At 50.5% G+C, this 25,500-nt stretch overlaps 1 protein-coding gene across 1 annotated transcript in view; it reads right to left on the minus strand.

Annotated features, from left to right (window-relative positions):
- The window catches only part of Fbxw8 (F-box and WD repeat domain containing 8), a 91,321-nt gene that overhangs the window by 40,447 nt on the left and 25,374 nt on the right, over positions 1-25,500 (minus strand). Inside the window, exons 3-5 of the mRNA XM_028765468.1 lie at positions 23,827-23,991; positions 19,535-19,623; positions 8,186-8,343 (exon numbers count right to left, since the gene is read on the minus strand). Of these exons, the coding sequence (XP_028621301.1) occupies positions 8,186-8,343; positions 19,535-19,623; positions 23,827-23,991 (412 nt within the window). The remainder of the gene's footprint in view (positions 1-8,185; positions 8,344-19,534; positions 19,624-23,826; positions 23,992-25,500) is intronic.

Raw genomic sequence — 25,500 nt, forward strand, 5'->3', positions numbered from 1 at the left:
TCTCTCTCTCTCTCTCTCTCTCTCTCTCTCTCTCTCTCTCTCTCTCTAGCTCACAGCACGTGTGAGAAGGACACAGCAAGCCCCTTACGCACTGAGTCACCTCCCCAGATCAGGAGTCCTGTCAGTGCAAGCAAGAGTACTGAGGGCTGCTGTGTCAGCTAAGTCTTGACAGAGAAAGGGGAGAATGAAGGAGACGTTTCCCCAAGGCTGCATGCTGCTGCCTCCAGAGGAAAAACCATGAGTAGGAAATATTCTGGATGGTGTATTCAAGGACCAAGGTCAGGACAAAGGAACAGAGGCTGAAGCTGGGATGACCAGGGCAGCAGAGGCTCACGGAGGGAGGAAGGGAAGATGGATTCCTACGAGCGCTCACGCCTGAAGCCAGGAGGAGGCTAGACCAGAGAGACCTAGGAAGGCACATGACATCCAAGGCACACAGGAGAGCTCCAGATGCTGGCCAGGACGGATGATGGGGTGCTCGACACCACCTACGACAGACACGCTTGCTGTCATTCACACGTCACAGTGTTTCAAGTCTTTTCACAGGCAATGCTATGTAAAAAAATAAAAATAAAAAAATACAACCTGTTGCTGGAAGCCAGCTCCAGCAGTGTGTTCTGGATCCAGGGAGATGTCGGTGACTAATGAGAAGCAGGCACACATTCACACACTTGGCAGAGGAAGCAAGGCTCCAACACCTTTTCTTCCACAGCTTACATCTCCCAGCAAAATCTTTCACTCAGTATAAAAACTGCAATGTGGTCACATTCTATTTTTTCTTTAAGTGAGTATTACAATAAGTATAAGTAAAACAAAAATAAAAACAAAACCCAGCATGACCCTCAATACCCTTACATGGTTAAGTGTTTTATATATTATAGGTGAACAACAAATGATTCCCAAGGACCCATACACATTTATGTCTACGCAACTTGTCACAGAGTAACAAGGTGTAAGCAAGCAAGGTATTGTCTCAGCCTGTTCTCTTACTGACAGGCTACATTCTGCAGATGCAAAGAAAAAAAAAACCAATCATTTTATTATTTATCTTAAAAGGTAATCTTATTTTTAAAAAATCTCAAAAGAATCACAAATGTAAACTTTTATATAAAAAACAATCAGTCATTTCTACTTTAAATCCTCAGGGTGCACACTCATCTATCCATTAATTTGTTTTAGTAAATCATATCAGAAAGCCAAGGGCAAAAACGGGTACAAGAAATTAATCATCACCTTGGTCACAAGTCCAGCTTTAGCAAGAAAGGCACGGTTAGTACCAACCCAGCTGCCACTGTCTTGTTCCCTGACCTCAAAAAAAACCCCTTGTTCAACTACCAAGCGTGTGCTTTTCTGAACTTTACATTGTTCCCCAAGGTTTTCCACAACAAAGCCACTAACAAAACCATCTTAACCTCGCTATCCTGACAGTCGACATCCGAGTCCTCTCTGAGGCTGGTCACTGTTCCGGCAGCAGCACCTGGAACATCAACCGCTACTGTCGTACGTTCCAGGGACTCTGCCCAGTGAGGGCTGGCAAGCAAGCCCCTTAGAGTTTCCATAGAGCTCAGAGGAGGGACCTGGTGACGGTGGAGCAACAAGCCCAGCTGTGAGGTCCTCAGGACACTGTTCCTGGGCTCTGCCCGAGGCTCTCTCATCATGGTAATGCTGACACGTGGGCCCCAACAATCTGTTACATACCTTGATGACAATCTGACTAGTGAGAAGATTTTTTCTATCATAATCTGTATCATTTTATAGTGGATATTTAATTCTGGTGGGCAAAATTAAATTAGAAACTCAAATTTGAAAAGGTGCATCAATCCTTTCAAGTGAATTAAACTCTGACAGAGTCCAAAAAGATCAAAGACATAACCTCCGCGGATCAGGAGCAGGCCTTTCCCACAGGCCAGGCGCCTCTAGTAAAGGCTGCTGGCCTTGCACCCCCTTCTTTGAAAAGACTGCTTATGTCTAACAGGAAATATGTTCTGTCCCAGTTAGCTTAACAGTCAACCTGTCACAGCCTAGAGGCACCAGAGAAGGGAGTCCCCTGGCTGGAGAGCTGGCTCAGTCAGTGGTTAAGAGCATTTGTTGCTCTTGTAGAAGACTCAGGATCAATTCCTAGAGCCCCCGTGACAACTCACAGGTGTCTGTAACTCCAACCCGAGGCTCTCTGTCTCATCTTCTTAGGCTTACATGTGGTGCACATACATACATGCAAAACACTCACACATGTAAGATACATCTAACCAAAAAAAAATGTCAAAGAGAGGAGTTTCAACTGAAGGCTGTCAGGCCATGGACATCTTTAGGGAATGGTCTCGGTTCTGATGTATAAGGAGGGCTCCGCCCACTCTCTGGGAAGGTCTATGCAGCACAAGCCAGCGTGCAGCAGAGTTTCTAAGAGAAAACTGCCGTGCATGATCAGTGATGGATTGGCAAATGCTCTTAAGCAATAGAAAAATTTTTCTTTTTTCTTTTTTTTTTGGTAACCACCAAGAAAAAATAGCTTCTATATAAGTTCCCCATAATGTCCTGCTGTTATGGTGTACAAGGCAACTACTCACTCTTAAAGGGACTGTTTAAAGGATAAGAGTCTCTTCATGTCCCCACGTTTGTTCCCCTCGCCTTGTCCGGTGCTGCCCACACGCTAGTGCAACTGTGAGCCTCACTTTACTCTTCTCTAAGGGACGGCATGGTTGGAAACTCACAGCTTAGAGTGTTTTATTCAGGTTCTGAGATCCTTGTAAAAGAAGGGCAAGAAAGGCCTCAGTGTGTCAAGTATCTGCCACATAAGCATGAGGACATCAGACACTGTGCACAAACATGTACAGGATGCACACACATGTACACACACATGTGCACACACAAGAGACCTAAAAAACAAACCCAGGAAGATAAATCCAATTCCAACTGCACAATCTTGAGCAGAGACAAGTGTTTTATTTTTATCTTGTTATTCTGAAACAATTTCAAAGTCACAGGAAGCCGTGTGACCCCTGTCTTCATGCCTCTGTCACTGTCACTTGTACCTTACGGAAGACCAGGCCGGATGCCTCAGCTCTCAGCTGTCGTCTCCCCAGTCCCGGAGGACACGATGCAGCTCAGTGCAAGTTTGTCTAGCTCAGTGCACAGAAGACCCTGGGTCTGACACCCAGTACAAGAAGAAATCAAAACAAACATGTAGCACAACCTTGACTGTCCTTTAGTCTAGAACAGTCTGGAGAGACTGTCCTAGCTCTCCACGATGCTGACTGCCCAGTGAGAAGGGCAGCCATATGATGGACTAGCCCTCCACGTGGGTTCGCCCTGGACTGCTTCATGCTGTGTGGGGCTGAAGGTCATGGCTGCAATGAGCTGCCCCTGCTGCGCCTGCACGCATGTGGTGAAGACGGCAGTAAGGCAGCATGCGGCACTTCACTCTTTGAATCGCTCTTACTCTTTGGGACTAAAGGAAGTTCTGATCTTGTGCTTACCCACTAGGTTTAGTGTAAACTACCTTTTCTCCTGGTCTAGCTACTAGTCACCGAACAGTGACTGCTCTACCCCCAGCATCCTTTGTGTGCTTAGGAGCTGGCACTCCAGCTCACAGTGTTCTCTCACCTTCTCTTCTTACTCCTCTCTTCCATCACAGAAGGCTGTGGCCTCACTCTTGCGTATTTGGTGGGTCATCATCTGTCACTGTCCTTATTCAGGCTGGTACTCAAACTGGCCAGGTCTGACTGACGGGACTCCGTCAGGCTAGCTCCCATGCACCGTGCAGGATGCCTTCACAATCCCGACTTTGCCCATCCCTCCCTCCCTGCCGCTGGCTCCTGCTGGTGGGAGCAGTGTCCTCAAGAACAGGGCTCAAGCTGTGGTCACTGCTGCTGGGCTCAAGCTGTGGTCACTGCTGCTGGGCTCAAGCTGTGCTCACTGCTACTGGGCTCAAGCTGTGGTCACTGCTGCTGGGCTGCTGCCCTTCCAGCCATGACACACAGTTCTGGTCCCCTCTTTGCTGCTCTGATAAAACACTGATCAAAGGGAAAGGTTTGATCTCGGCTGGCAGCTGTCCATGTGAAGGGAGGGCAGGGCACACTCAGCGCCCTCCCTCCTCAGTGAGAAAGCCAACATGAGAGGGAGACAGGCCCGCAGCTGGGGCAACAGGAAAACCCCAGTGCTTTAGTCATAGCTGTTTCAAGAACCATTTTTGTGTTTACCTTGAGTGATGTGTTCAACAACAAAAATTCTGACAGGACAGATGGTTCTCTTATCCCGAAGCGTCAATGAGCCTTGTCGGTGAGAGGCTGAATTTAGCAGTTCTCAGAGCTCCAGAGGCAGAAAGGAAGGGAAATGGGTTTCCTAAAATGGTTTTCCAAACTGATCTCTTCTGTGGGGAATCTGCCTTGCCCCATCATCTTGCTTGCTGACACTTTAGAAAAGTAAACAGCAGAGAAGAGACAGTAGGAGCAGGTCCTGTGTGCTGTCATCTGTGGGACGAGCATGGCTACCAGAGAGCCCGCCCTGCCACGCCCAGGCAGGGCTGGCCGCCTTACAGTTCAGTTGCAGAGAGAGAAACACAAAATGTGGAATCAGTGTCACTGCTGGAGAGAGGGTGGTCCTGTTGGGCACCTGTGACCTGCTCTCTGAGAGTGACAAATGACATAACATATCTGGAGTGACTTTGGGCAATGTAGGTTGATTAGCTATGTGTTCTTAAATATCAACTCATTTCAAAGAGCAGGTCACTATTAGCCCTGGAAAATAAAAGGCACATATCATCAAAAGAATTCTCTTCAGGGCCTCCTGCTGGCTTCCTGCCCTGGACACACACAGCAGGCCTGGTGCTGAGCTCTTCTCTTCAAGGGCAGAAAAGCCTTTCGAGCAACAGTGTCTTCAGCAGCTCAGCACAGTACAGTCAAACAAAACCGAAGGCCCTGGGATGTGCTGGGTGTTGCATTAAAGTTCAATGCCTCAGAGAACTTCAGGAGAGCCTGGACTACATAGAGATACCCTGTCTCAAAAACAAAAAGTTCAATGTCTTAAATACTTCTAAACCATTTCAGCTCTGGACTCTGCACTCAAAAATTTTAATACATTGTGTGTGTGTGTGTGTGTGTGTGTGTGTGTGTGTGTGTGTGTAGATAGTTTGGACTTGCTTCTCTCTGTAAGCACATGGCTCTGGGAAGAGCACAGGCTGGCATCATGGCAGCAAACACCGTTACCAGCAGTCACTCCACACCTCGGTCTGTGAACTCCCCTTGAACATGACAAAGTCGTGAGCATCCCCACCGCTGTCAACAGTGTGACTCAGGAGTGTGCCCTACCTTCTAAAAGGATGGTGTCTGGCAGTTTTCACTTTCTGTTGGAAAGGAACTTCAAGTCTGTGGTCTGCTCCTGAGCCACAGGCAGTCAGGATGGCAGGCAAGAGCCCATTACTCACAGTGTAAGAGAAAGGTGACAAGAAAAAGACCCGTGGGTAGAAAATAAACCTTCTCCACAATCCACGGTGGGGCGGCAGGCAGCTCACAGCTCACGTGAGCCTCACCGTTATTTTGCTGCATTTCTGAAGCTTCGGCACTGATCAAAGAGAAGAAGGAAGCTGCGCACTGGATTGAGACATCACCAAACACTGACAAAGCTATCAGACCACTCACTTTGGTTTAAAACATGAACCTGGGAGCACCAAGTCTCTATAGCTGTGGAAGTCAAGCACGGCCCACCTCTTACAGCTACGGAGCTTGCAGACCTGCTCTCAACTACTGCGATCCACTGGGAAGTGAAAAGCGGCTCCCCAGGACACAGCCAGCCAGTGCGGCCTGCGTGTGTGCCACTGCACGAGGGGACGCACTGACTCGCACTGACTCATCAGGTTGAGTGCTGGTGCCCCAGGCAGCCAGGTCAAGAACCTTCCCTCATGGAACAAGCATCTAATCTCATTTCTCACCAAAGACTGAGGCTTGAAGAGAAACTCAAGTGGGGAATGGGTCCCAGCACACTACCATCCCTAATGTCGTGGCTTGAGGCCAAAGGCAGGCAAGCATGGAGCAGATGGAGTCCTGGCAAGGTCCCCGCTGTCCCTGCACTAGCAGCTGCTCATTACTCAGAACCTTCGCTCGCTTTAGCTAATGCTCCAGGAAAAGCATTTTGATTTGATTCATTTCGGGACCGTAACGTGCCGCACAATTAGTGGTAAAATCAACCTGGAGAGTGGCCAGTGCTGACAATTGGAAACAAGGCACAAGAAATATGAGGCCAGTGGGTTGGAATTCAAAACATCACAACTGTGGCTCGCCTGCCAAGTCCCAGCCCCCAGGTGCGTGTGCGGGGCTCCTCAGGGCACAACTCCAGAAAGGTCTCATTGGAGGGCTTTCTCCTAGAGTCCTCCTGCAGGGAGGCCCCTGCTGTGGAGAAGGTGGCAGCTTTAACAAGGGGTCTGAGCCTCAATGGCTTCAGGAGTGCACCTAGGCCCAATGGGAAGGCTGGAGTTCATGACCTCGACAAACCGACACAGCAGACTGCACAGGGGCCTTTTCCACAGGGGTTTCACCCAAGAAGCAGCAGCCAGTGCTCTTGGAGGAACAAGGGAATGTGCACTTGAGATTTGGACCTGTGAGTCCTGAGTCAGCTCTTAGGGCTGTCAATCACCCAGGTGAGACTGAGGACAGGGTTGGGAAAATGACCAGAAGGTGTCATCTTCCACAGAAATCTGACAAGCTGATCCAGCAGGGAAAGCCTTCTAGTGCTGGAGGCGAGCTGCTGGAGGAGAAACGGGCTCCACACATAAGCGGACAACGCCAAAGCTCTGAGGCAAATCCTGAAGGACGGAAGGACTGCAGTTTACCTCACAGCCACATGGCTGCCTGCCAACATGATCTGAGACCCTAAAGCACAAGATGTGAGCACTGACACAGACAGGTCAGCAGTGCCCTGAGCACTGACACAGACAGGTCAGCAGTGCCCTGAGCACTGACACAGACAGGTCAGCAGTGCCCTGAGCACTGACACAGACAGGTCAGCAGTGCCCTGAGCAGACCTGTCTCATGGCTAGAGCCCTCCAGTACTTCCTGCTAATCCACAATGGACTCCGTATTGACAAAGACTTAACTGCAACACAACCACAAAGGAAACACAAGGCCCACAAGCAGCAGGTGTGTGTAAGAAACCATCAAACCCTTCCATCTGGGGAAACTACAACCACATTACATGCCGTTCCCTATCAAATCCACCAATAACCTGACCTGAGAACAGAGGGACAGCTCACATCTGCTGGAGAGCAGAGACAGCATGGTATCTGTACTCACCTTCCACCTGGAGACCCTTCCTATAGGAAATTACTTCCCTGCACACAGGGAGTGAAATGAAAGGACATTTGTACAAAGCTGTTCACTACAATGCTGCTTGTGAGAGCAAATGCTGACACACTGCTTTCTGGTGAGCAACAGGCTTGTACAGCAAGAATGATCACATAGGTGTGAAAAAGAAGCTTTGTGAATGCACATACGCCCTGTGTGAGGAGGCAGGGGTGTGTGTGAATGCACATACGCCCTGTGTGAGGAGGCAGGGGTGTGTGTGAATGCACATACGCCCTACGTGAGGAGGCAGGGGTGTGTGTGAATGCACATACGCCCTGTGTGAGGAGGCAGGGGTGTGTATGAATGCACATACGCCCTGTGTGAGGAGGCAGGGGTGTGTGTGAGTGCACATATGCCCTGTGTGAGGAGGCGGGGTGTGTGTGAATGCACATACGCCCTGTGTGAGGAGGCAGGGGTGTGTGTGAATGCACATACGCCCTATGTGAGGAGGCAGGGGTGTGTGTGAATGGACATACGCCCTGTGTGAGGAGGCAGGGGTGTGTGTGAATGCGAATAATCCCTGTGTGAGGAGGCAGGGGTGTGTGTGAGTACACATACGCCCTGTGTGAGGAGGCAGGGGTGTGTGTGAGTGCACATACACCCTGTGTGAGGAGGCAGGGGTGTGTGTGAGTGCACATATGCCCTGTGTATAGGAGGCAGGGGTGTGTGTGAATGGACATACGCCCAGTGTGAGGAGGCAGGGGTGTGTGTGAATGCACATACGCCCTGTGTGAGGGGGCAGGTGAATGATTATGTAAGTGTGTGCATGCTCAGAGAAGGCGGGAATGGCTGCAGCTACTGCACTGGGTGAGGCTTTCTCTAAGACAGGGAGGAGGGAGGACTGAGGTACTCACCATCCTCGTAAGCCGCCACTGCCATCGAGCTGTTGATCCTCACAAAAGAGACATAGGGCTGCATTCCAGGGTCCTCCTCCTCAGACTCAGACTCCAGGAAGGGGGCCACGTAGTCCCAAGTGCGGGTGTCCCACACCCTCACATCCCCTGACGTGTATCTGGAAGAGAAGAACACTCTTTGTTCCAAGAGAAATCTGGAGGCCATACACAGTGGCATGTGGGCTGGCCAGGAGGTGCTGTTCCTACAGTGGCTTCAATGGCTAATGAGGAAGTTGTCAGCTGGGCCACAGAAAGCTGTGGACATAGCCCATGCTGTTACAACACAATGGTGACCACCTTTAATCCCTGCACTCTGGAGGCAGAAGCAGGCAGATTCCTGTGAGTTCAAGTCCAGCCTGGTCTACACAGTTTCAGGACAGCCAGAGCTCCACAGTGAGATCTTGCCTCAAAGGAAAAAAGAAAGGCAGGAGAATGAGCAGTGTGACACCCTTTCCAGCCTCATAACCAAGCGATTACCTTCACCCTTCCCACTGCAGGATCACAGATGGAACCGTGGACCAGTCCTGGCATTCCAGCAGGCACACATGCAGAGACACAGATACAGCTGGGACAGAGAGCCAACAAGCTCTTCACACCTCCTCCAGGAGCACAGCTAACTCATTAGGGTCCCCGAGGACACCAGATCTGCTCAGAGCCAGGCACTGACGCCTTCCTGTGAGAAGTGCCTGCATTGCCCACTAAAAATCAGGCCCTAGTTCTGGCCTGTAGCTTTGACCACGTCTTCCTGGATGACCCAATGTCTTAAGGCCCTCAGGATGATAGGGTAGCTAAATGAAGCTGTGCCTCGCCTGTCGCTGAGAGCCCACAATCCTACTGCTGAATCCTTCAGGCAAGGAGGGTGGGGGTTGAGGAGAAGGAGCTGTAGGGGCCTCTTGAGGAGTACAGGGAAGCAGGGATCCCAAGGAACAGTATTCCTGAGGCCCTAACCACGCTTCCTCCGAGTCTCACTGCAGAGACAAAACATCTAGTCATCTCTGAACCCTAGGACATGATCATGTCTGATGTGGCTACAGCAGGCCAGCCTCAGGTGAGACACCATGTCTATGTATTACTTACGCATGCGTGCTGGATGAGGGCTGCCTGTGTGAGAGCCACAGGACAAGTTGGTGGAGTGGACTCTCTTTCATTGTTGCGCAGGTTCCAGGATGGACTCAGGACACCAGGCTTTCAAGACAAGTACTTCTTATTCCCTCAGCCACATCAACCACCCAAGGAGAGATTTTTTTTTTTTTGTTTTTTTTTTTTTTTTTGGTTGGTTGGTTGGTTGGTTTGATTTGGTTTTCAAGACAGGCTTTCTCTATGTAGTCCTGGCTGTCCTGGAACTCCATCTGCAAACCAGGCTGACCTCAAACTTAGAGATCTACCTGCCTGTACTAGAATTAAAGATGTGTGCCCCCACTGCCTGGAAAGATTTCTTAACGAGACAACTGTGAGTGCCCTGACTCAGGGTCATTTTCTTTATTACCACACTACAGCCCATCCTCCCAGTACATCTACAGTAAATGTGTAGGTTGTGTAGCCTACAGGTCAAGCTCACTCTGCAGGACAGAGGGGCACACAACAGAGAGGCTTCCCCACACTTGATGGCCACTATGATGATCACTAACCCTCCTGACTGTCCTTACCTGTGGCAATGTATAACTACGGCTGCACACCGATGTGGCCCTGACAGATCATAACCACAGGGTCCAGGCTCTTCAGGAAGTGCTCTGGATGACCACAGGGATGAGGAACCCCACCAAGAGCTGCTCCCCATGGCTGCACCAAAGCACCAGCTCGGCACCCTCAACCTGACTCAAGCTGTTCACTGGAACAGGCCGTCTGTTTCTGCTACAGAGATGACAGGAAGGTTGGCATAGGAGTCCAGACTATGAGTCTATTCTCCAGGTTCAGTTCCACATAAAGGGAGGGAAGTACGCATCATGGATCAGGAAAGCAAGCTGAAGAGAAACCATGAGCTGTTCTTGCTGCAGACAGCCCTGGTTAGATTCTTTCAGCATATCCAAGGTCTCCATGCTGTGTTCCGTGATACCCCAATGGGGATACAGTGGGAGGGTCAGGGTGTGGAAGGAAGGCTCTGGGGGACCAGGGCTCCAGCTCACTCCCTTCTCCAGAGAGTTCTGAGGTAAACCAGCAACAACTACAACGAGGAAAACATGTTTTACCTTTGAGCTGCACAGAGGTGTAACAACTACTGCTATGTTCTCATCTGAGAAATAAGCAGGGGAGAAGGACGGGGACTCACAGGGCAGGCGAGAAGGGCAGGGACTCACAGGACAGGGGAGAAGGGCAGGGACTCACAGGGCACAGCTAAGCCATTAGACTCACACTGCCCCTGTGCACCAAGACAAGCTCACTCCTCCTGAGCGCTGGCTCGCAGGCTCCCTAGCTTCTGCACAGACGCCTGTCTTGTCAGTGCTGTCACTGGTCTCATCACAGGACAAACCAGGTTCCTCCAACACTGACTCATAATCCTCCTCATTCCAGGAACTGTCTGATGCTGTCCGAGGCTCCCTGTCCATCCTGCCTACAGCCAGCCTCCGCTGCTGACTTAGGGCCACATGCTCTTGCCACTGGCCGTCTGTGCAGGCCCATCCTCCCTGGCCTGCATCTCTGTCCCCCATGCCTAGCTAATGCTATGAAGAGTGGCGTCTGGAGAGAGGTCACTGGCAGCACCCTCCCAGGTGGCAACAACTCTCCTTGCTCCCAACCAGCAGCCCCATTACTAACGGGGAGTGAAGTCCCAGAACACAGACGATCTCCTCAGACTTGTGCATCTCCTTCCAAACAGATTGAACTGTAGCTCTGGGAGACATCACGCAAACCAAGTTATTTGCATAAACATGGAATTTTGCAGACAGCCACTTGAATTAACTCTGCTCTTCAAAGCTAAAGAAGGGTGAGAATCAGGCGCGTTCGCCCTGATGGGGACAGATTCGAATCTGAGCAAGAGCTGCAAGACTCATCCCCAGGCTCTGAGAGCTAAGGGGGAGAACATGGTGCTGCTGAACCATGCTGCAGACAGGCATCCCCAGTGGACACCACTGCTCAGCAGAGGGCCCTGCACAAGCTCCTACGTGTGGTCTAAGTGTGCTTACCTGCGCTGGCCAGGAAGAGCTGAGGAAGATGCCGGGATGGAGGGGGAACAGGCTCCAGATGTCTGCATCGCTGCCTAGTGACAATTACGCTCAACCAATTAAGACACTACTATGACAGCGGGCGGCACTGTCAGGAAGCCTGTGACCTCAGCACTGATGGCTGTAATTACAGTGTGTACAGTAGAGCTACAACCACATTAGCTGCCAGAGGAGCACAGAACAACTTAGGTGGCCCCTTCACAGCGAGACAGGATGGACCCAGCTGCACTCGGGCCAGGACTTGAAGAACCGTGTGCTTTCCCAGTCATGCTACGCCTGGCAAAATGGAGGTCAGAGGTGGTCACTGACTTTGTATTAAAAGAATGGCACTAGCCCCAAGCCAGGCTCCTCAGTACACCAGGGCAATTGTCAATTTAAAATGATTACAATTGAAGAGCTTTCTCTAATGTGTGCTTCTGCGAGCAGAAGATTTATTCAAAGCAAGAGGCCACAAGAAAAGGGGGTAGAGGAGCCAGTCCCACCTGACAGAGCCTGTCACTCCCCTCCCACGTGACACCTGCAGCAAAGGGAGCATCTGTTCCCTTAGTCACTCAAACAAACACACTCAAGGTTCTTCCGAGCCACCTGGACAAGTGAGGGGGCTTACTAACGAACGCTGAGGCCCAGAGTTAAGTGGGCTCCAGCTGTGCCCAGGCCTCCCTGTCCGCTGTCCACACCCTGGAACTACGACTTCCAACAGACACTGCTCACAAGAACCAGCCCCAATGAAATGAATCATGAGGAATTCGTGGTTCACACAGTGTGCTCAGCTGGGTAGGACACAGTCCCCTCACATCTCCCCAGACTCTCTCCATCATCAGCCCCACCACCCTGTTCCTGGATATCAGCAACCAAAGCCCCAAAAGAGGGAACTGGAGAGCACAGGGCTGGGCTGACCAAAGACCGCCTTCCACGCTCAATTTCATATCCTGGGTAAGTATATACAAAGATCAGTGGAACTGAGTTGGAAAAATGGCTCAGCGGTTAAGAGCACTGACTGCTCTTCCAGGGGTCCTGAGTTCAATTCCCAACAACCACACGGTGGCTCACAGCCATCTGTAATGGGATCCGATGCCCTCTTCTGGCACGCAGGTGTACATGCATGTGGAATTTCTTCTTTGCTGCTCCCAAATGAAGTTCCAAGTCTACTGTACCAGGCCTCAACAGCACACAGTTCATGGTTCTCAACACTTGGATCCCTGTGCCAAGGACTCGGCTGCTGTGTTCTCTCCAACTAGGAAGACAGATGCTACAATGGATTACTAATGACCAGTGTTGCCTAGAGTGCAGAGGGACACCCCCTGAGCACTCCTAAGTGCTGACAACCCTTGGGAGGACCCTGGCCTGATACTGGACCTGTCTGAGGTGCTCTCCATGGTGTCTTGACCCCTGCCTCCTATCTCTACCACCCAGCGTCTCCTGTACTGTTCCACAGACACCAGCAGCTGTAGCATCTGTTGGCCGAGGAAGCACTCTTGTCAAGGAGTGCTGTGAGCAGTCTACCCATGCTGGCTGCGACCTGAATGGGGATCTGCTGGCTTCAACCTGGAAGGAAAAGGTGGCTGAGAGCTGCTGAGGTGCAGCTCCCACACAGAGGAGATTTACACCCTCAGCACAGAGAGGTTTTGAGAATTCTTCACTTGCTCTGTGCTTCTGTCATGATCAATAAAATCCAGAGTATTTACTGTTTTCTACAGCACATGACTGCTGTATTGCACAATTAACAAAATGAACTCGGCCCCACAGTGGAGGCACTCTGTGGAAATGCACTAGAGCAGACATCGAGGGGCGTGTAAGACGTAGCAATTGAAAAATAATGAACATCTTAATGGCCCTTGTGTGGTCCACGCCTGCACACTTACAACTGCTTTCCATACATCTTGGTTAATGACAATCAATAGAGTCAGAGTCGATGATGATTATGCAGAGTTATTGGAGCTGTGGCCCTTCCCATAATCCCCTGGAGAAGCAGAGATGGATAAATGCAGCCATGAGTTCATCAGTATTTATTAAGGACGTTCTGGAGCACCTTCATTAAAGATGTAATAAATGCAAAGCTCTTCTCCAGTCGCGTATCAGCAGCTTACCTCAGACTTATTTACTAGAAGAGCACGCATGCCTCACGGCAGAAAATAAATAAATTTCAAAGTATTTTTAAAAAGCGGTCCCTGGTGGGTCGTGACGGAGCCCCTTATGGGAAGCAGTCCAGAGCCATAAGCGGCAGCACAAAATCCATACAAGGCGAGGTTGAAAGGAAAAGTGCCAGGAGCAGGTTTTCTGAGAAGAAGAAAGCTGGAATGCATGTCCTTGTTAAGTGTAAGGATGGGTGACAAGGACATAACAGAACCTCACCACCAATCTGCACTTAACAAACCCTGCTGTCCCAGGAGCCTTCTCAGAAACCAGCAGAGCATTGGCAAACCTGAGACCTTCAGTTTCTGAGAAGGAAAGACTTTAAAATTTAGGGCAAATGCACACTGCTTCAAAACACAGCCTCTATTGATACTGGTAGGCAGCTGATGCAAAGGTAGATTTTTAGTCACTGAGAAAGTGCAGAAAAGGTGCTTGTCATTAAGTTCTGTCAACTTACCTTAGACAACTGTGTTTAAGTGTGCATTTCTAAGTATCTTTCACTGCCTGATACAGATGAAACCAAGTAGCAATTCAGACCTTATAGGACCCAAAAAAGCTCCAGGTCCAAGAGCAAACATTCAGACCTCAGATCCTGTGGACCAATAACAAAATAAACCCGCACCAAGCCTGCAGCTGAGACACACCAGGGTTCACTTGGCTGCCAGAAAGCGGCAGTATTTCTTTGGCATCTGCTCTAGTGATCTTGACTGCGGCAGTGGTTCTCAATGTGTGGCTTGTGACTCTACTGGGGGTCACACAACAGATATCCTACATATCAGATATTTACAGTATGATTCGTGACAGTACCAAAGTGACAGTTATGAAGTAGCAACATGAGGAACTGTTAACGGGTCGCATGGTAGGAGGACTGAGGACCACTGATTTAAGGAATGGAATGGAACAGGACAGCCCAGCACTTTTAGGTAAAGAGAAAGCTAACTTCCGAGCACTGATGGATGCAGTTTTCCTCCAGCCCCATCTGCAGGGGAGAAACAGGGACACATAGCTGTAACTTCTTCCAGGAAAGGCAGGTGACCATGGAAATGAGGGAGAAACACCTGGGTAGACTGAAACATCCCTCGGCATATACAGGGGCTCAATAGTCTGAAACATCTGGGAGACGTGGTGCTCTAGTGTGAGCAGCAATCGAGCCAGCTGACGGAGGCAGGACGCTTCAGACACGTGATACTGAGTGATACTGGGGCAGGGGGATAACTAACTGCACACCAGCACACACCCCTGGGCATGGATAAAAGCTTTTGGTGAGCTAACAGCTTAATGGCGGCAGGGCTGGCATGGGGCCTCAAAGGAGCCTAGGCTTAGCTCTGCAGACCCAGGGTCTACCTGGGAGGCTCTTCACTAGGTGGCTTTCCCGCAGTACTTATAGAAAACTCTACTTGGCCCCACACCCTGGCCTGGTGTTGTGACCTTCCTGAGCCCATGATGTCATCTGTGTGCAAGTCTTTTTTTTTTTTTTTTTTTTTGAGACAGTACTACAACTTTATTTGACATCCAGCACGTTAGTTCTCACCCACATTGAGCGTCTGTAGATTTTAGAATGTGGTAACAGGCACGTAAGTTACCAACGTGTAGAGCTTGTTTGGTGAATCCATCTTCATTATGTTTTCTGGACAAACGTACTCGGATGCGATAATGGGACATTCCTTATTCCCTTGGCACAGACGGCTTTATTGAGCCTGGTGTCAATGCACACATCTGGAGTCCCCGTGTTCTTCATGGCAGACTTCTTAATTTCTTTGAGTGCCTGAGGAGCATGCTTCTTGAAGCCCACTCCATGGATGTGCTTGTGAATGTTGGATGGTGTAATCTCGGGTCACCACTTTGCTGATGGCAGAGCGGCCCTTCTTCTTCTCACCACCCTTCTTTGCGGGAGCCATTCTGCCAGGCCCAAGTTGGAAAGGAAGGGTGCAAGGAATTGTGGGATGGCAAGTAGCCTTACAACTCCAGTGTGCAAGTCTTAACTTGCACAGGGAAAGCATGTGGTCCAGCTCCACAGAGCAGGATGCTCTCCTAACTCTGTGTCCTATTAATTCTCCTCAGTGAGGGACACAGGATGTCCCTGACGTGCTGGATCGGCCCTAACTTACCCTGAGCTACCCCTTCAACTCCAACATATATAGCCATCATACAATTATAAAGTCAACACCCTAACATTTTAAGAGATGTCACCTACAAAAATCAAAATTAAGAGCGAGAAAAAGTGGGGGGGGGGGGGAAAAGACACTTCCTGATGCACTGCTACCCAGCACTACAGATTAAAGTGCGGCACAGAAGGCAGGCTGGGGCCTCCTGGGCAGCACTGCAAGGGCAGAGCACAGAGAATGCAGGTGGACACGGAGCCCAGATGGACAGAAAGGGACTGCATTTGGGCGAAACCTTGAAAACCATTTCTTCCTAAGAAGTGGGAGACGCTGTCCTGGTGGATGAGCCTCTGCTGGCCCTCACATTTTCTGGAACACCGTCTTGTGGCTGAGTGACTCAATATGACAGGGGCAAAGACCCCAGAGAGAGCGTAGGAGGGTTAAGTGGCTCAGACAGACTTCTCTGGGACTCGTTCTCCAAGTCTCCTAGGTGCTAGGCTCAAGCAAGTTCTGTGGAGGCAAAGATGTCTAACACATGATCCGCCATCTCAAGGAGGGTGCAGTCATCAGGGTCAAACCGTCCAGAGGCTCAAAAGGCCCCCGTCAGCAGACACCCTGAAGGCAGCCATGATTCTGGCAGTATCATGGAGTAGGGGGCTGTATGCAGGAACAAGCTTAAGAGACGGTCTGGAGACTTCAAATCACACAGTCACACTGGAACTACACTGGGCTAGGAAAGAACTCTCAACGCTTCTGAGTTTGGAAGATACAAAACTCCTCTAAGGGATGGACTATCCCATATAAGAGGGTCCAGCTAGGAAAACATCAACACAGCAGTGGTGACACCATTTACAGAGGACACGTTTCTACAGCAGCCTCCGCTTTCTAAGTTCAAAGATGAACTGTGCCACCAAAACAGAAAAATCTGCAGACCCGGTCACATGAAATAATCGTAACACTAACACAATCATGTGCCACAGAACAGTTCAGTCAGCAGTAGGCCCATATACACACACACACACACACACACACATACACACACACCTGTGTCCCTAAGAGACTGTGCAGCCTAGTGACATCATAGTGACATCTTCTAACCTGTGCATGTCCATTCTATGATGGCATCCTCTAACCTACTACTCAGACCATCTAGAAAACAGGAAGTGACTTATTGTCTTCCGTTGGGTGAACAAAGGGGAAAAGTAGGGACTATTTGAGGAATTTTGTAGTAAATCTAATAAAGTAATGAAAAGACACATGGGAAATCCGCACTGAAAAGTGCTTCTTAGTCACAAGGACTTGGGAGCTCTTGCAGGGAGGCAGAGCTAACTGGCCCATCAACACTGGGACTGAGAATGTTGGGTGTGGTGGCAAAGGTCTTTAGGCCCAGGATTCAGGAAGCAGAGGCAGGAGGAGCTCAGTTTGAGGCCAGCCTGATCTACCACTGTCTTAAAAAAACAAACAAAATGAGAAACCTGGGCACTGGGTTTGTTTGTAGGGTGTTGACAGCACTCTGGACTCACTATAAGTTGTACAGTCTTGCCAATTACTAAAATTCAGTCTTGCCAATTACTAAAATTCACAGAACTCAATTCTTTGAAAGAGTTAATGTCATGGTATATTTACTAGATCTCAATTTTCAAACAGATATGGCCAGTAACTCAATAGACTGTGGGCAAACACAAGGTGCATAACTTGAGTTAGCCACAGACTACCCAGAGGTCTGTGCGTCAGAAAGGTGACTGGTAAGCATGCTCAAGACAGTAAAGGCGGCAAAGAGGTGCACAGCTTTGGGGACATACTGCACATGGGCCCCAGATCAGCCAGGAAGCCCAGGAGCAAGCAGTGACTTCACATGAAAAAAAGAGTCAGGAGGAACCAGGTCTGGGTCAGCCCATAGGACGCCGGCCTGGGCCTACACAGCCTGAGCCAAAAACCAGTGCACAGAGAACGCTAACTGGGGAGAAGCAAGCCCGAATTCTGACCCTATGGGGTTATCTCACAGGCTGGAGGGAACATGGAACCCAGGCTTTCAGTGAAACAAAGAAAAACAGAGAGAATAAGGAAACGTGCATGAGTGAGAGCAAGGGGAGGCAGCCCTGTCTCTTTAAGAGGCTCCTTGGAGATGCTCGACTGCAGAAAGCCTGGAGAATACAGCATTGATTGGGATGAGGTAACCACAAACACCACTGTCTCAAATGAAAAGGGATTCAAGAGCTGACCTAGAAAACAAGCATCGTAACCGCCAGATGAAATTTTAATGATAAACACAAGATGTTCTGCATACAAGCAAGATGGCAGGGTCTCGGACTGAGCCGTCAACTGGAGCTTCTCTCAGAGAAAGGAGCCAAGGAGCCTCTCTGACCCACAGCTCAGGTTTCACACAATCGATCCCAGAACACTGGCATCGCTGGGCCTTTGGTGGCCTATCTAGTGCTGAGCAGATCCCCAGGGAGAGGGAGGTGGGGGAGGGGGCAGCTACCTTCAGAGCTGCTGGCCTGTGTCCCCTCTTGGGGCTCCATGCTCAAAGATGCTCCTACCTGGACTTGGGGAAGGAGCATCCTACATCTGCAATCTCCTCGGACTCTTAGTCCCATCCCAGCATCTCGGCCTCCAGCACCATCTTATAAGTCTAGGCAGAAACCTGACGTGGGAATAACTGACCCTGCATGGTTACCACCAGTCCTCCAACAGGAAATAAACCACTCTGCCACACCTCACAATGAAGCTGCAGGCCTGACAGTATCCTGATAGATAGACGGACAGGTTATCCATGGGAATGTAAGAGCTGAGGCCAGTGAATAGAAGCTAAAGAAAGCTGGCCCTCCTGGCCAGACTCTGAAAATGGAAGGGCCAGCAAGCCTGCTCAGCAGGTAAGGGCATCTGCCACAGAACCTGACATCACAAGTGGAATCCCTGAGCCCCACAGCAGCCGGAGAAACAAATCCTATAAGTTGTCCTCTGACCCATACATGTGTGTTGTGGTACTTGTGTACCCATATATACACACGAAATCCAAACAAGAAACAAGCAAGCAAGCAAATAAAAAAACAAACAATTTTTTATGGAACAGCCTACCATAAAATATTTCAGAAATCTATTTGGAATTTCAATTCAAAAGTGCTTTAGCTTTCTTTTTAATATCTCATTCATTTAGGGTGTCATGTCACACATGGAGGTCAGAGAATAACTGGCAGAAATTGGTTCTTCTTTCCCTACCCAACACAAGTGTAGGCTCCAGCGCCAACCCTGGGGCTAGTCAGCTTTGGTGGCAGCACTCCGACCCTCTGAGCCATCTTGCCAGCCCTCACCGTTTCTCACTGAGTCCTGAGAAAAGAGAAGTTAAAGGAGAGACAACTGACTACTAGCTGGCGAGTCTACGCTGCTTGACCCTTACTTCTGGTTTCCTCGAGGCAGCAGCCCTGAGGCAGCTCCCACAAAGCCGACTGACTCGACTTTCTGGCACACAGCCTGGGCAGTATCTGTATATATCTGGCACATAGCAAAAATATATCAAGTTTACCTTTTGAGACATTAGCTCGAGAGATAACCTAACCCTAAAATCACGTTGATCTCATGAACAATAAGGAAGTGCATATCCAGATTCTGTAGTGACAACCAGGAAGAGTCCTTCAGGGTGGGCTCTGGAACAGCAGCCGAGGGAACTCACTCAGGAGACACACAAAGGCCCGGCTGCAGGCGAGGGGACGAAGAGCTCGTGGCCACAGCCTTGCTGGGAGTGAAGACTTCAAACCAGAGACTGAAGCAGGGCCTGTGTGCCAACACTCACTGTCCCTGCTTGACCTCTGACCTGCTCCACATGGCTCCCGCTGTGGAGCTGAAGCTGAGGTACTCGGGCAGTGGGCAGGGGGTGATGAGGAGGACTGAGCGGCGCGAAGGGACATGGCTTTGCTTACCCTGCGATGACAACACCATCGTGAGAACGCACGTCACACAAAACAGCATCGGGAACGTGCTCCAGCTCGCTCACAGCACCTTTGCGATTCTGTGTAAGGAAAAGGGGGTGTGGTTTGTACTCTTCTTGGAGTAGCCTCCCAGTCATGTCCTCTGCTCTCACCTACATGCTGTAGCCACCATCTATGGTGTGGCCCACACTCCAGCCAGTGGGCACTCAGAAGGGTGAAACACAAGTACCATGCACGGGGGGCCTGCCCGGTAAGGCTCTAGACCAGAGGCAGTGTGGTCTGTGTGAAGCAGTGAACATGAGGTGCTGGCCTGTCTGTCCCCAGGACGTCACTGGTAGAAAGAAGTGTGTGCACACAGGTAAGTGTGCCCCACATGGCAGGGCCTGAAGCGGTGTGTCACACATTCATCAGCATAGCCTACAGGAGAGCACTTAGTGGATATGTAAGAGGGTTCCCAGAGTAAACGAATAGTGTCGCAGCAGATAGGCAGGGAAGGGCAGAGAGAGAGCAGACTCAGTCAGTGGCAGCCCCTCAAGGCAACGACAGTCTGGCATTAACTTGGGCTGCTCCTTGGGAGCAGTAGGTGGGGTGCTGAGAGAGGCGGGATGCGGCAGGCTTCAGCTGTGTGCCCTGTGTGACTTCTGCGTTATTTCTCATCATCACTGAAAAGGACTTTCTATTGGTAAACTGTCAAGCGCTGTTTGAACTCACTGAGAAGCTGGCTCCCCACTGTAGACCCAAGCATGGCCCTGTCTCCCTTGACGGAGAAGAGAAGGCAGCAAGCAGCTAGGGCATTTAACAACTCATCCTTAAGCTGGGTGTGCTAGTGCACAACTTTAATCTCAGCACTTGGGAGGCAGAGGCAGATGGCCCTCTGGGAGTCTAAGGCCAGCTTGGTCTACACCACAAGTTCTAGGACAGCCAGGGCTATGTGATAGACCTTGTCTCACAGAACTAAAATCCAATCCCTTCCTCTTGAGCACTGAGGAGTTCTAACGCCATGAGGGCAAATAAGCCCCACGCAGCCACAGAGCTCATTTTCCTAAGGCAGAGAAACCCTGGGAAAGAGAACTTGGAAGGCTCATCCTGGGACAGTGCTCGGATGGGAAGCTCACCTATGCAGACAACTGTCCATCAGGAACCCTGGCTGAGGGCCTCCACTTCCCAGGCCATTTCTGCTGGACATTTTAGGCACAGTTTGCTGCTGCTGCTGCCTTTGTCTGCTCTTTGCACTGGGCTGTTGCAGTCACCTCTGCTAGATGCTGTGAGCACCTTGCTGTCTGCTGTTTCCCTCCACCTACCATTTATTCCTTTATTACTGCTTGCTTAAATTTATTCATTCAACATCAAAAGTATAGCTATCATACACTACTCTCCAGACTGTACAGCTCAGTTGTCATCAGTTCAGAAAACATAACAATTATTTTTAAAATAAAAGCAAGGGCATATGAAGGGGTATTAAGTATGCCTGCAAGGAGTAGGGAACAGAACACAGTAGGACAGGTGAGCTCTAAAGGAAGCACAGTCAGCAGACGTGTTCAAGAACACTACCCCATCCAACTGCCTGTCAGTTCTGCTGGCCCAGCCCAAGGATTAACACTAAGGCGCATACACAGCACACCTGGTTGGCAGCCATGTGATTGGTACGCTGTTGGGAAAGAGATGATAGCACCTACTCCATTAAAGCCAACGATCATTAAGCAGCTAAGCCCTTGAAATTAGACAAGAGAATTTACACAATTATCCTAACTTAGTCCTTAGGCCAAGTCTACAGCTCAGGGGCAGAAGACATTCAGGGGTGTCAGATGGAGCTGAGCTGAAGGAACAGAGGACCTTGGCAATCTGGGAGAAGGGACCAGAAGAGTTCTTCTGAGGGGAAGGTACTGAAAGAAAGCAGAGGGCCTGAGATGAATGCTGCATCCCAGGATGTCACTGAGCTCCGTGAAGTAGCTGCCTTCCTATTCTGGGCTCCAAGCCACACTGTTATTGTCACTCAATAGACCTTAGAACGCCAAGGGTAGCAACCATCAGGAAGAACAGCATCATGGCAGGCTTACCCACCTGTCAACCCATTTCCAGGTCAGCTCAGAAGCCCAGGTCCAGGCAGACATGTATTCACAGCCCTTTCCTAGAAGGAGGCCCTCAGAGATCTAGGGTCCTCTCTGGGGTATCTGAATGCTGACCTAGGAGTCACCAAGCCAACTGCCTGCCCAACTCCTCCTGAACTGGATCTCAGTTAGGTCAAAATCACTCTACCTGTGACTTGGCCAGAGCCCTGAACACAGGCAAGCTGCACAGGGGACATCAGGCCATCCCTAGGCTACCTTCCCACAGCCACAGGCCTAGGAACAGTGCTGCTGTGAGGCACCTGAATGAATGAATGAAGGCATGCAGAAGTATCACACCTGCTGTGATGACCTTGGCACGTGCTGATGAAGGTTCTTTTTAAAATTGCAGTTTAGTGAAAGATCACTTAACTGCCACCCAAGCTGTCCTCAGTATTAACAGGTCTGGAGGAGGTCCAGGACCCAGAAGCCCCACCCACACTGCGGTCCATCTACCAGATCACATGGTAGACAACTACACACCATGCTTATCTGATGGGTTTGCACTGGCTAGAGAAAACCAGTGAACAGACATGGGGTAACATCACATCACCTCTGTAACTATTACAGGATGACAAATGTTCTTCACTTCTCCTGTGTCTAGCCCGAGTGAGGACATCCTGCCCTCCTCCCCTTGCCCTTTGTGCACGCACACTCACACATGCATACTTACGCACACACACTCACAGGCTGACTCTCGAATGCACACTCACATGCTCACTAGCACACGCACACGTACTCACACATGCACACTCACACACACTCACTCTCGGGCACACACACCATGCTCCTAAGCATCAGCACAGACAGAGCTACCACTCTCCCTCAGTCAGACATCTCTGACTTTGAAGCCAGGGACGTGTCCCCTCTCCTGGTTCTCTCCTCTCTGGACAGAAAGGTAGGGAAGCCAGCTCTAGGCCTCTCTTCCCTCCACCTTCACTTCAGGACTGACTCCTCTGAGCAGCTGTCTTCCACGGATCACTCTGTCCATCCATTAGGGGGCCTAACTGGGTGCACAGGCCTCAAATGAGCCCACTTCCTGTTACCTTCCGTGGATGCAGGCATCGTGGGCCAGCTAGATCTGACTTAGTTGGTAGTGTCTTAATGGGCTGAAGAAGACTGGCTTGGCCAACTCTCCAGTGATGACTAGTTCTTAACTAGGAGCATGTCTGCCACCATGGACACCTGGCAATGCCTGGAGACATCTTGTGGTGCCACAGTAGGGGCAGAGTGCTACTGACATCTAGGGATGATCCTGGGGTGCTGCTTGGCATCCTGCAAAGAGTGAGCTGGTCTCACGTCAGCAGTGCTGAAGCTGGCCACCCCACAGTGGAAAGCACTGCTTGCTCACTGATGTTACAGAGCCAGTGCCTTGATCATCCATCAGGTTACAAGGTGACTGGGGACAGACACGCACTCAGGCAACGAGTGTCACAACAAGTCTTTCTTGTTTCCAAGTCTGTTCACCCCGACCGTTACATATGAGCAGGGCTGAGCCCGACCTCATCTCCATGGGTGAGCTCACAGCTGCCCGGCCGGGAAAGCCGCTGGGCCATGCGAGCACCTCACTGAGCCTCACAGAGCCCTGAACACCACTCTAGGCCGCTGGGCCATGCGAGCACCTCGCTGAGCCTCACAGAGCCCTGGAACACGACTCTTGACAGCTTGCTCCCCCAGAAACGCTTCTCTGCAAACGCTTAGCTGTGATCTAATGTTTCTGCAGAGCCTCAAAGTGATAAATGCTGGGGCGGCAAGCCAAGGGTTAGGTGCAGGAGAGCAGACAGCACTCAGCACCTCTCCGATTCTCCAGCAGCAGCTCCGCGGGCCTCCAAGAGCCCACTGGCCTGTGTGCCCGGGGCTGCTGCCTTGTCAGCCCTCTGGGAAGGGAAGAAAGAGAAAGGGGGAGGAGGCTGACAGAGCAAGACTCCGGTGACCTGAACCAGCCAGGAAAGGGCTGTCAGACAGCCCACCTCAGCCCCTTTCCTAGCCAGCAGGTGGAAGCTTTCCGCCCAAGGCCTGGAGAGGGGCAACTAACTCTAAGGCAGATGCTGAGATCAGCAGAGTCCACAGGGCCTGGGACTGCTCAGCATGCCTGCTCCCTCCACTCTGGGAATGAGCCTCAGGCTCCAACGGCCACCTGCCTGCCTGCCTCGGGGGATGCCACCGGCCACTGCCTACCTTCCAGTTGGCTCTTAACTTGTGCTCCTTGGCGAGGCACTCTTGCAGGATGAGCTTCCAGCAGGTGTAATCGGAGAATCTGCTGTGGGGAAGGTGCCCCTCCTGTCGGCACAGCCGGTACCACAGTACCTCGTCCTCAGCAATCATCTTCCACGTCTTGCTCACCTACAACAGCACAAGTGACGCAAATGTCAAGGTCTGCCATTAGAGAGGCCTTGCCATCCAAAATCAATCAACACCTAGAGCACAGCCCCAGGCGCATGGCAGCGTACCACATCTCATTAACAAAACACTCCGAGGTGGAAAACATACGAGCAAATGTTTCCAGTTTTTTCTTTCAAGATCTCAAAACTGTTATACCACCATACAACGTCACATTTTAGATGGCATGATAAACTGTCATCTAACAAATGAAAGAGAAAAAAATACGCAAAATACTAACAAACTTGAACAGGGTAAGTAAGAACGCAAGCACACAGCTTTCCAGAAGCATCTCAGAGTCCGCAGACAGCACCGGCATGGACATCTCACAGAGCGGGAGTCTGAGGGCCTGTGAGGTGGAAGGCTTTAATAAACTAAACTTCTGCTGTATAAAATTAAAGTTATGCTGTATGGAGAATTCTACTATGCACGGATTAAAAACTAGTAATTGCATTAATAAAGCCTCGAGCTGCTGAGCAGGACACAGTGTGATGGAGACGTAACAACCGCCCAGGCCCACCTCTCCACTCTCAACAGTGTGCTGCAGGGTGTTGTTGTCCAGCATCCTGAGGCGTGCAACAGGCTCACTTTATCACAGGACAATGGAGGAAGCTGGCCAGAGTTCTCAGGGCCCCACAGGCCACCATAAACAGCCTGCAGCATGCACTGGAGATGCAAGATGGAAGCCATGTTTGCTGCCACCCTGAGGCTGGAGTGTACCCTGATAAACAGAGGGGGCCAGAAGCTTACAAGAACCTATGCTGTTAACACTCTTTTGGGACTATGTCAGGCCTCGGAGGAGGAGGTGAGAGGACACAGCTGGGATAGGGGTGTGAAGATGTCTTAAAACCTGCTGGCTGGGTTGGTGCTGTAGCTCAGTGGTACATTGCTTAGCTAGCATGTGTGAGTCCCTAGGTTTGATACCTATAGAGGGGGAAGGAACATGGGTGGAGTGGGTCAGTGGGTCATGTGTTATGGCAGTGTGATAACCTGAGTCTGGATCCTCAGAGCCCGGGTAAAGCTGGATACAGCAGCCTGTCTCCTATAGAAAGGTGGGAGACAAAGAAAGACAGGACAACCACTGGTATCTGAGGGCTACCTAGCTTACTATACACAGGGGTGAACAGACTGTCGCAGGGCCAGTGAGATAGCTCATTGGGTAAAGTGCTTGCTGCACAAGTTGACAACCTGGGTTCAATCCCCAGAACCCACATAAAGGTGAGAGAGAACTCACTCTACAAAGTTGTCCTCTGATCTCTACCCACGCATGCTGTGATAGAGACACACACCATACACTCGTGCACACCACACACACACACCATACACTCATGCACACCATACACACACACACCATACACTCATGCACATCATACACACACACCATACACTCATGCACACCACACACACCATACACTCATGCACACCACACACACACCATATACTCATGCACACCATACACACACACACACCATA

Source organism: Grammomys surdaster, unplaced genomic scaffold (genome assembly GCF_004785775.1).
Source record: "Grammomys surdaster isolate TR1022 unplaced genomic scaffold, NIH_TR_1.0 164, whole genome shotgun sequence".
In the NCBI taxonomy this organism is placed as follows: Eukaryota; Metazoa; Chordata; class Mammalia; order Rodentia; family Muridae; genus Grammomys; species Grammomys surdaster.